The following is a 12,101-nucleotide window of genomic DNA, read 5'->3' as shown; positions in this document are numbered from 1 at the left end:
GAGCAGGGAAGTACCTGGACGACGACAGCAGTGTTGGTTATGACGTGAGCCTCAGCCCCATGTCAGCACTCCAGCCGCAGACCATGCTCCCCGGGGGGGGTAGGGCGGCCACGTGAGGCCCACCCCCTCACCTCTACCCGCCCACCGCCCAGGATCTGTCCTTGCAGAGCTGCAGCCTGGCCACCCCACCACCGGACCTTGCCCTCAGAGCTGGGTGCCCAGCACAGTACGATGTGCACACACACCCTGGCAGATGGGACAGATGCTGCGCCATGCACCCCGTAGGCCAAGGGCCCAGCTGCCTTGCCCGGTGCCCTTGCAGCACGCCATGTGGCTCCTCTGAATCTCCTGCCTCTTGCTGACCAAGTGCTCCATGCCGTGGCCACAAAAGCCATCTCCCCTGGACCCTGCGTGCCGACCCATCCACTCGTCTGACTGGCTGCACCTCCTCTTCAAGGTGGATCCCCGGGCACCTCCCCACCTATCAGAGGGAACCCTGTCTCCTGGTCTCTCTTGGCTGCTGTGGGCTCTGTGTGGGCTCACTCATCTCCTCACAGTGACCCCCTGACAGAAAGGTGCTCAGTGCCATCAGCAACCTACCGCCAAGTCCCCAGGCCTTTCCTTTTCCCTGGCCCCGGCAGGGGAGGGGATCAGAGAGCAGCGCCCATGCGTGTGAGGCTGGGTGTCCAAGGAGGACATTGTGGCTTGACCCATCCCCAGGTCCTTCTTCCTCACTGTGGCCCACTTCAGGCCCACCAGTGAAGGCGATGTGGAGACACTTTAGGTGTGGGGCTTGGCTGCCCAAGCCTGGCAGCCTCCAGACCACCTTCCTGAGTCTGGTTGGACAAGCATTAGCAGAACTCGCTGCCCCAGAAAGAGAGACTTCAAAGCGTCCAGCCCCACGCGGACGACCCCTCACATACCATGGTCATCACAAACGCCCCCTCCCTGAGCACCTGGGATGTGCTGCTGTGAGACCCAGCGGGAGCTCGGCTCCCCTGAAAGGCCACCCGTGCTGCAGGGGTGAATCGTCGGGGTGGGGCAGGCGCTGGTTTGGGGGCTGCTGAGCAGCCAGATGGGCAGCTCCATGGCCCCAGTGAACCTATTTACTTTATTAAATCAACTTACAAATGTTACATAAAGAAACATCTGATCATTCTGAGAAGCCCTGTAAGAACAAAAAGACTTGCTGCCAGATAGGCTCCTGGGGAAATGGCTTCCCCAGGTCAGATGCTGGGCCAGTAGCACGTGAAGCGCCAGAGGGGCCTGGAGCCTGGAGGGGTCCCCAATGGGATCAGACTGGGAGGTGCTGGGACACTGTGTAGTGGGTTGAAGAGAGTCCTCTTCCCAAATTCTGTCCATCTGGAATCTCAGAATGTGACCTTATTTGGAAAGAGGGTCTTTGTGAATGTAATTAGTTAAGGGTTTCAGGATGAAAAATCATCCACGATTTAGGGTGGGCCCTAAATCCAATGACTGGAAGTGGTAGGAAGGATTCTCTCCCAGGCCTTTGGAGAGAGCGTGGCTCTGCTGATTCCAGACTTCTAACCTCTGGAATTGTGAGAGAATAAACTTCTGTTGTTTTTGGCCACTTGGTTTGTGGCAATTTGCTATAGCAGTCCCAGGAAACTAATACACAGCTAGCAGGGAGAGAGGAAAGCCCCCAGATCACTGAGGGGCTAACAGCAACTCAGGCAGTCCCTCGGCCTGTGAGGGCACAGTGGACACAGCCATGCTGTCCCCTTCCCAGAGGCACCGTGGGACCCAGGGAGTGCTCCAGTGCAGTCCTCCAGAGACACTCCCAGGAGCACCTAGGTAAGCCCCAGCGGGCCGGGACCCACTGGCTGCTTTCCTAACTTGTGCTGGGTGGGAGGTCTAGGGACAGGCCGGGGGCTCCAGCCTTGGTTATCAGTTCATCTCAGTCACTCTGAGATTTAAAAATGCTAATGGCTGACCCAGCCTGTGCATCTCCAGTCATCCCCCCAGTAGGTACTGCTAACGTGCAGCCAAGATGGGGGACCCATGAGAAACCCCAGGAAGAGGGCTGCTCCCAGATTCTCCCCTCTCACCCACAGCCACCACCTGGGGGGCTGAAACCTCCCATTCTGGTTCTAGTGCAGGTTTCAAACAGGTGGACCAAGGGCCAGGCCCACAGGTGGGTTTCACTGGCCACTGGGAGGGGAAAGGGAGTCTGGCCCACAGAGAGGGCCACATCTCATCACGGCGCAGGTACCAGGGGTTTCTTCTTAGTACATTTTGAAAGACATTTTTTGGTTGGGATTTTATGTAAGAGAATTGTTGCAGATGTGAATCTTACCAGGCTGTAAGTCTTGACTTTTTGCTTCTTTAAGTGAGTGGATTTAGATGGGGTGACAGGTGGGTGGTGAGAGGCTGGGGAATGCACATGTCAAGAGGAGAACAAGGTACACGTGTGTGCAGGGGAAATGCCAGGCAGGAGGCGGCAGGAGACCCGCTCCCAAGGCCACAGGTCAACAAGGCAGCATCTCCCCTGGGCCTGCCAGGCGGACAGGACCCCGGAGAGGTCTGGCGGGGAACCGCGCTCTGCGTGCCCAGGTCCTCATGCCAGCTCCTTGGGGCCTCGGGCATGTTCAGCCCCAGACAGAGGGAGGACTCGCTGCCACCCAGGATGAGGTTGAACCCTCTCTACCCTCCATGCCTGGCTCAGGGCAGGGCCAGATTCTGTGGCCAGGTCATTTTCTCCCACTTCTCTGCAAACAGAGTAAGCACTTGACAAACATCCGTTGTCAGAATAAGTGAATAGGGGAGGGGGCGGGAGACAGAGCCAGAGACACACATAAGGATGGGAGGGGTGGAGCGGTGGAGCTGCCCTGGGAACTTTCTGGGCACCTCAGCCAATGAAGGCGGGGACAGGGGCACTCTGCTGGGCTGTACTGGTTGGTACACAGGGTATTTGTGGGCAGTGCTGGGGAGTGGTCAGCATAGGGGGGCACAACTGGGAACATCCCCCGGGGCCCTCGGGCATCTTGTCTACTTCCCAAGTGCCTCTGCCACCATGTTAAGAAAAAGTAACATTTCCCCCTCTCCATCTCCAGAGAATTCATGAAAATGGGCCTGTGTGCGCACACAACTGGAGCCCCAGCCTCCCAGCCTAACTACCATCTTAGAGGGCATTGGGAGAGAAATTCTACCTGCAGCCAAAAAAAAAGTCAGAAAAGCCTACAGTGGGGAGGGACTTGGGCTTTCTTCACTTTTTGCCAGGACACTGGACATCGACACTGGGCCACTGTGGCCGCTCAGTCAGATGGAGTCTAGAAACCAAGGCAGACAGGGCCTCTTGAAGCCACTGTGGTGGATTCTGACACCAGCTGACACAGCTGTGGGCAGGCCCTGCTCTGGACCCATGAATGCAGAGGTGGATCCGAGGGGTCCTGGCCTCAGCCAAGCTGAGAGCCCATCCGGCAGCCAGGGCAGTAGGAGTTCCTGTAGGGCTGGGAGGGCAAAGGAGCCCTGAGGACAGTGTGCTAGGGAAGATGGAGCCGTGGAGGGGTGCAGAGCATGAGGAGGGTCCTGACCACAGACAAACATGTGCTCTGAGCCTTGATGAGTCAGGGGAATTTTCCACAGCAGAGGAGAGAAGAGGGAAGGGCATTCCAGCAGAGGTGACACCATGAGCCAAGGCATGGAAGTGGGACAATGTCACTGAGCGGGGAGCAGCAAGCAGGGAGGCCCGCTGGACCACGGGATATGGGACAAGCAGTGCGCCATAGGAGGTGACACTGGAGACTCAAACGACATGGGGAGGAGTTGAGGCTTTGATCCACACCAGTGAAGACCACTGCAAAGGCTCTGAGGCCATCTCTACCGCCCACCACTGCCAAGAACACCAGCTAGCCAAGGGCATCACTTATTATCAATGGGACATCAACAAGAAGTATTATAAGTAACTTAATATTTGAAAAATCAAATAATCAAAACAATATCTGTGAGCTCATTCACTGACACACACACACATGCACATGAATACACACACAAATATGCAAATACCAAGTCAGACTTAAGAACTGAAGTTAGAGCTGTGATTCGGATGCAAAGCGACGCAGTAGGACTCCCCTTACAGGGAGGAGAGGGCTCTGCAAGCCTGCCGTGGTACAGAGCCTGGCCTGTACCAAGCAAGACAAAGTGTGGCTGAGATAACCATCCCAGAGCAGATGTCCAAGGCTGTGTACGGCACTCGGGGCCCCAAGTCCTTACCCTTCAGTCAATTCTGACCAAGTCCACTAGTTATCTGGTATTTCAGATGACAGCAGAGGAAAAGTAGGGATTTAGAGGGAGGCAGAGAAAGGAGCTGTGTATGAGGCAAAGATGCTGACTGGTCCAGAGTGAGACAGACAGACTAAAGAGTAGACACAGAGCCGTAATCTGCAGTGGGCTGTGCTCTGCATGCTCTGTAGGTCCCGGGATGTGGGAGACCTCTTAGCACAGCAGTCCCCAGTGTGTTCTATAAATATTCATCCTTTGAGGACTCGATGACAAAAGGATTCCATGACCAAATACATCTGGGAGATCCTGCACACTACATCTCCCTTTCAGCAAATCAAAACCATACACTGATGTAGTAAAAGGCCCTGAGAAGTCCTGCAGTAGAAAAGTAGATTTACTTTCGTTCACCAGTGTTCCCTAAGCCCCGAACCCTTCTCCCTGCCTTTTTTCCCTCAAATAACACCTACTAACATCCCTTGGAACTACTATCTCACAGAACCCACTGGCTTAGAAAATTGAATTATTATTTGTGTCTGTCTTAAGGAAGAAAACAATATATTTTTTCTTAAAAATAGTTGAAATGATTAAGTTTGGTGCCTTGTGATAACAGCTTTAGTTGCAGGGGAAATTCACTTCATTTGCTCATCAGCAGTGACAGGAAAGTGAAATGTTACTGACCTTCAAGAGCTCAGCCTTAGGCTACGTGGAGCCACCTCTGGTTGATTCCAGACCACCCTTGAGAGCCAGGAGCACATAGGTCACTCCATCCAGCTGCCTGCCCATGTAGAGCAGTGCAGGCCCATCACACCAGCCTCTCCAGGGAAGGAAGTGTCCCAGCAGCCGTGTGTGTGTGTGTGTGTGTGTGTGTGCGTGTGCGTGTGTGTGCGTGTGCGTGTGTGTGCGCGTGTGTGGGTGGGCGTGTGTGCGCGCACGTGTGTGGGCATGGGTGTGGCTGTGGCTGTGGGCGTGTGGGTGTGTGCGGGTGTGTGGCGGCGTGTGTGTGTGCGTGTGGGTGTAGGTGTGTGCGTGTGTGGGTGTGTGAGTGTGTATGTGTGGGTGTGTGTGTGGGCGTGTGTCGGCGCGTGTGTGTGTGTGTGGGCGTGGGTGTGGCTGTGGGTGTGGGCGTGTGTGTATGGGCGTGTGTGTGTGTGTGTGCGGGTGTGTGGGGGCATGTGTGTGCGTGTGTATGCGTGTGTGTGCGTGTGTGTGTGTATGCACTCACGAAGGTCCAGCACACAGCCACGCTGGAGGAGCAAGTTCTCCTACTGCTCTTTCACGTCCCTCATTTTGCTTCTTGCCCATCCTCCTCCACATGGTGATGCCCCCAAGAAACCAAACACTGTCATGGTTTAGACCTGCCATGGGGGGCAAGAGAACACAGACTGAAAGGTGTCCTTTCTCTACTGGAAACATTTCCCTTATTGAGGTCTGCATCTTCAGAAGGGCCCAGGGTCTTTACCGGGCTGGGACCAGTGTGCAGATGGGCAGCTCCTCCAAGGCAAGATGGATGCCCTAGGTCCCAGGAATGCCCCACTCTCATCCTAGCATCAGCAACCCTGGGAGGGAGGCTGGCATGGTGTCCAGGTGGCTGTCAAGGCTGCAAACACTGCGGGGCTTGGTGGGGGGCAGGGACCCAGGAACTCACCTGGTACGTGTTGTCGAAGCTGTCATACATGAACCGCGTGATCAGAGACGTCTTCCCGACTGTAAAACAACAAGAAGAGAGGGGTTTAGCCGTGATCCGAGCTAGGCTCCTCTAAACACATTTCATGTGACAAAAACAGATAATGAAACAAAAAAGCCCAGAGGAAAAGATGAGATGCAGAAACAGAAGTGGGAGGTGGGACCCCCAGAGAGGGACATTGAGGTGAGGCAGCCGAGTCTACACTGGGTGGGCTGCAGTGGCATTCCTGCCAGGCTCCAAGGAGGAGGCCTCCCCCTGCCCTGTGAACTCTTACCACCCAAATCCAAGTCTTCCTTGACCCATAAGAGCCCAACTGATGCAAGAGCCATACCTGAAGAATCAGAGCAAGTGTGTGCATTACAAGATGCTTCTGTCACATGGGCCCACGCTCACCTGGAAATACTGCCTTGCCCTTGGTCACAGGCTAGGATGGAGACATGCTCCTTTATTTCAGCCTCGGCACTGATGAGGAACGTGGCTTTCCAAGGAACCAGAGGGCAGGGGAAGTAAATGACTCCCCAGTGTCTCTCTTGGGCAGGACTATTTTTCATAACGTGTGCCTGACTGTCCAGCTCCTCGCAGGATGTTTAGCATCCCCGGACCTTGCTGGGTAAATGCCTTCAGGACCCCCCGTCACCGTGACAAGCCTGAACTCCCCTGCACATTTGCAAATGCCCTCTAAGGGGCAGTAACACCTCCAACGGAGAACCACTGGTATGGCTAAAAGAACCAGGAAGTCCCTTGGGAATCCCATAAATGCTGCTAATTTCCCAAATTGCAGGGTTTGGCTTCTGACCTAACCCTGTGCAGGTCCCCAGAGGCCTGGCTGTGGCAGAAATGCCTGCTGCAGCATTTGTGAGCATCTGGGTGGGAAGGAAGGGCGATAGGAATATTTGTTAGGTCAGGCCCAGCATGGAGTGCTACTCCGTCCCACCGAGTCTCTGCCATGGCCATGGGAGGCTCAGAGGGGGACCGGACCAGCTGAGCTTGGCTCAGAGCTCTTTGTGCTCCGGGCTGCTGAAGACAGATAACTCTGGCAGGGAACACAAGACAGCCAGCGCCCAAGAACTCTCATTCCTCCTCTCCCCGATTCTTGGACGGGATGTCCACAGGCTGGGCCTGGAAGGGTGGCTGGTCACTGCCTGGACGGAGCAGGGCAACCCAATGGGGTTCCTCTGGGAAAGGTCCTTTTCCAGTTCGGAAGCCTCAGTAGTGCACCAGGTGAGTGCAGTCCTCTCCCAACAGCCAGCACTTGTAAGGGAAAGGCAATTGTCTTCCACGGGGAGAAGACACACTGCTCGGTTCCAGGCCTCCCAGACCTCACCCTTCGCGTCTCTTCATTGGGCTGTTCCTGATTTGTATCTTTCATATTAAAACTGTAATTGTAAGTAGAGTGCTTTCCTGAGTTCTGTGAGTTATTCTGGTGAATTATGGAACCTGAGGAGGGTCGTGGGCACCCTCAGATTTGCAGCCAGCTGGTCAGAAGTGTGACTGCTCCTGGGGACCCCACTTACAGCTTGCGTCTGAGGTGGGTGGCAATCTAGCTGGGGACTGTGCCCTTAAACCTGGGCAGCCTGACACCAGCTCAGAGTGGGTAGTGCCAGGACTGAATTGCAGTACACCCGCTGGTGTCAGAATAGCCTCGTTTCTCTTCTCAGTATCTCTGGGGTGAGCAGTAATACACCCAGGATCTCTTGTAAGTTTACCTGGAAACTGCCCTTTGAGGTTCTAATAAAAGTTAAATCTGTAAAGTACTTTCCAATTGCTTTAAATCTCCACTCAAACTCACACAAAGGTGAGAAGTGGGGGCTTCCCACACCTGGAGGATCAGCTCTGAGGCTCTGAGGCCACAGAAAGGCCTGGCTGGGAACTGCTGAGGGGGGACCGACCACAGAGTGAAAAGTGGAGCAACCCGAGCCAGCAGGAGGAGGATGAAATCAGGGAGCGCACGGCATCCTCCTTTTCCAAGAGACAATGGAAAGTTCCTTCCTCCTCGGGAAGAGAGGTACTGCAGGGCCCACTGGTAGGTCCCCTCTGTGGTGACACACAGCACCTCACACCTTGGCGAAAGGGACGCGGTCCTCTTCTCCAGCGGGCTCTCCCCTGGGGCAGCTGAGCAGGCAGGGAGGAGAGACAGCGGAATCCCCAAAAGCCACTAAAGGAACAGGAGGTTCACGGAGGAGCTGAGAGATCAGAAAGCCCTGCAAGGCTTCTCTGCCAAGTTCCCCTTCTTGGGGCGCCAGCCACTGCCAGTGGCTTCACAGTGGCTTGCAGGGCGACTGCGAGGTGGGAGGAGAAAATGCCAAAGGAACAAGTAGTGTCCTGGGACTCTGCAGGAGGAACTTTTAGGTGTGGGGTCCTGGCCAGTGCCAATATTTTCTGAGCTTTCTCACAGTCACCGTAACAGGCAACACCTGAACCCTGTATTTACGGAGCGCGTCAGGCACACCCCAAGGCTGTGCCAGGCACAGATTTACACGACAGCAGTAAACAGAGGAGACGGGACACCCACCTACCTGAAGCTTGCAGGACTTCTGTGTTTGCAGCTACGCTGTACTAAGCCCTTAAGACCACCCTGGTTAGTCCCCAACCCTGAAGCAGGTACTCATGCACTCCCATTTTATACAAGGGGAAACGAGCTGACAGCTCCTTGCCTAGGGCCAGAGCCGAGCAGGGCCAGGATAAGGTGGTCGGACCAGGGACTGAGCTCCTATCCCTGACGCTCCTCAGCGTCTTTGGGTCATGCTGGGTTTCAGGATTCTGCTGGGTCATTATTGCCACCACTGTAGATGGATGTCACGGAGCTCCGGGAATAGCCTTGCCAAGTCAAGGCACCTTTTTCTTGGGATGGGCTGGAGGCAGGGCCTCTCCCTACTCAGGCAGTGCTTGACCCAACCTGCAAGGCCAGAAACTGGGAATTCAGGCACGGGTGGGGCAAACGGAGGGCTCAGCAAAGCAAGGATGGATGGGTTAGGACACCTGGGGCCCAGCACACCAACTGAGGCCTGGACTGAATGACAGCCTCGTTATCAAAAGGGGATGATTTCTTCTCACTATTCTAGGTGGTTTTTCTCATTTCTCAGAGCAGAAGCCCTCCTCTTCCCTGCCTCAGAGCTTCCCCAAGACCACCCATATTCTTTCCATGGCTGCCAGGACAACATGGCTCAGACCCTGTCTGAACCTGTCAGCTTGGCCTCCCTGCTTAGAGGCCTCTAACTGCTCACCCTCCCCGCGGCCTCAGTGTGCACCCTTTACTGCAGGCAGGTGTGCATCAGCACCACGGCTGGTGTGTCCTGCCCTGGCCCCAGCTTGAGCCAGGCCTCCACCCTGACCCATGGCCCCAGGGCTCCAGGGTGGGGCTCACCAGCCTGCAGGGGACCAACCAGCCCTCAGAGCAGAGCCCAGGCAACACTATGCAGCACCAACAGCAGGAAAGGTGCCTCCATGCTTTGTCCCTAGGGCCCTGAGGCAGAGCTTTACAAAGGAGCCCCTTGCCCACTGCTGCCCTGGCATCACGTAAAGGAGCTGGCTGCGTAAAGAGGCCGCCCCACGCACTTCCTGACCCCACACCCCACCCTCAACAACTGCTCTGGGTGGAAGGTGCTGGAACCTGGGTATAAAGAGCCTGCACAGCCCACCTACCTGGCCACTCTCGTCTCACCGCAAAGAGCAGCGCGACAGCTGGAGCCGTCAACTGACAGGGCACCACCACTGGGCCAGCCAAGGGGAGGTCCAAGAGGACAGCACATTCAAGCAGCTCAGACAGGGCTGGGCAGGGGGAGGGGTGGGAGACACTCCCCCTGAGGCCCCCTGCCCTCCTGAGGCCCCTTGCAGCCTGTGGGAGGGCCGTCCTCCCACCCAGTCCTGTTCTCAAGGTCATACTGTCCCACTGCCCTTCTAACAACTGCTCTCCGACACCACTGCAGCAACGTGGAGCTCTTTCCCAGGGCAGAGATTCAGCTCTATTGGAAGGATTTTATTAAAAATAAGCAGGCAATCATTATTGAGCTTTTCTCTCTCTGCTCACGGCTCAGCAATATGCTTATAATCTTCTGGTGGTTTAATCCCACGTGATTAAGCAGGGAGACATTTTCCCTCTTTCACCCAAATGAGGGTGAGAAAATGCATTCCTGAGCACTTATTAGGAGCCTCTAGACAGAAGGAATGGAAACGCTAACTCTTACTGGGATTCTGCTCAGCGCCAGACAAGAAATTCTTAGGTTTCCTCATTAATCCTCATCATGATCCAGTGAGGTGGTTCGTATCCCCAAGGTCACATGGCTGGGAAGCAGTGGAGCTGACATATAAAACCAGATATGACGCCAAAGACCTCACCTCATGAATGACATTGCGCTGGTTTATGGGAAGGTCTGACCAGCAGCAAAGCAGGAGATCACAAAGGGCGGGGGCCCAGGGGGCTGGGCATCAGGAAGGCTGCAAGGGCAGCTGTTGAACTGTGGGAAGCGGGGGTCAGAGGAGACCAGGTATTTCGGGCGGAGGGAACAGCGGGAGCAAATGCACACAGGCAGGAAGATAAAAAGTTTGTGCAAAGAGATGGGAGGCAACAAGGTCAAGGTCATTTCCCCTGTCCTTTGGCTCAGGCAAAATGGGGCCAGACCAGGTGTGTAAGGAGAGGGGTAAACGACAAGCACTGTTCAAGGAAGCTACGTGTGGCCACTGAGTTGATTTAAACCAAAATCCATCTATGGGGCCAGTTGTAGAGGAAGGGAAGGGACGGACAGATAGAGGCAAGCCCGGTGGGCCAGGGGCTAGACGGCCAGGCCATGTGGCCACACCAAGGAGCACGATTCTCTCCTAGGGGCGGCAGGAGCTCCCGAAGGGTCTTAAGCAGAGAGGTGGTGGGAAAGGTGTGGCAGCTCATAATGGCCATGATGGCTCACAAAATATGCCCCATACCACGTGCTCTTCTTACAATGTACCACAGACACTCTATCCAGAGGTAAATCTGTGGGCCCGTGACTGTGGCAGAAATGGCACCGTGTGTGACTCGAGGCGAGGTTAGAAAAGGCAGCACAGCTTCGGTCTGGAATGCTCCAGCTCCCTCACACTCTGAAAGCTAGCCCTTCAACCCAGCCGCCATGCTGTGAGGAAGCCCAAGGCAGCCTACACGTGAGAGAACCTCCACGGAGGCCTCCAGCCAGCAGCCAACAGACAGAAGACCTGTGGGTGGGCGACCCTTCAGATGACTCAAGTCCAGCCTTGGAGCCATCAAAGTGGAACAGAGGCACCCTTTCCCCGCTAGGACCTGCCCAAATTATAGATTCCTGAGCAAAGTAAATATTTTCATCCTCTTGAGCCACTAAGTTTGGGGTGGTTTGTTATAGAGTATTAGGTAATCAGAGCAACAGTTCTGTGCTTTAGGAAGAAAACTTACACTTCTAAGGGGGGAAGGGCCTACAGGGGCCAGATTGGAGGCAGGAATCCAGCAAGGGATGGCGGATCTCAGTTAAAGCAAAGGCAGTGGCGCTGGGGAGAAGTGGAGGGCAGAGGAGAGTGACAGGACCTAGTAACTGGTCAGACTCAGAGGAGAGCCCAGGACGCCTCCCTGACACCTGGCTTTGTGACTAGCACACGATGGGGCCATTCCTTAAGCCCAAGCGAACTGGACAAGAAGCAAACACCAGGTCATCACTCTGGATTCAGGTCACCCATAAAAGCTTTCTTTAAAATTGTCAGACCAAAGCACAGATACCAGCACTACATTCCAAAAAAAATCATTACATAATGATGGGTAATAATCATGCAACCTCATGAGCTGAGGATCTAAGCTTATTTTCCATTATTGATGTCACCACGGAACAGTCCTTTCCTTACTCACATCTAAGCTTCGGGCCCAGAGGTCTTGCAAACCCCTGGGCTGTCCCGATGAGCTCGGTTCCACACACCCTGGAAGTTCAACCAGTGCAAGGTGGCCCTTCATAGCCAGCTAGCAGCACCCACCTGGACCTCACCCATGGGGGCCACTCACTCCACCAGCCTCCCATGGGCCCCAGTCCCCATCTCAGTGGCAGGTCCCAGGTAAATAGATTTTTGTACATTCAGGTGGCTTCTAGGTAGCCGCAGAGGACGTGAGGCCTCTCTGTTCATTCAACAAACACCCAGTGGGGGCTTACTCTGTGCTAGGCCCAGGCTAGGCCCAGAATTCATAGTGAGA

General features: G+C 55.0%; 1 protein-coding gene across 1 annotated transcript in view; it reads right to left on the bottom strand.

Annotated features, from left to right (window-relative positions):
* Nucleotides 1-12,101, bottom strand: part of RAB6B (RAB6B, member RAS oncogene family) — a 54,558-nt gene that overhangs the window by 22,523 nt on the left and 19,934 nt on the right. Inside the window, exon 2 of the mRNA XM_060149181.1 lies at nucleotides 5,888-5,946. Coding sequence (XP_060005164.1) covers nucleotides 5,888-5,946 — 59 coding nt within the window. The remainder of the gene's footprint in view (nucleotides 1-5,887; nucleotides 5,947-12,101) is intronic.

This window comes from Lagenorhynchus albirostris, chromosome 5 (genome assembly GCF_949774975.1).
Source record: "Lagenorhynchus albirostris chromosome 5, mLagAlb1.1, whole genome shotgun sequence".
Classification (NCBI taxonomy): Eukaryota; Metazoa; Chordata; class Mammalia; order Artiodactyla; family Delphinidae; genus Lagenorhynchus; species Lagenorhynchus albirostris.
Note: the sequence above shows the minus strand (reverse complement) of the source record. Positions and strands in the feature narration are given on the sequence as shown.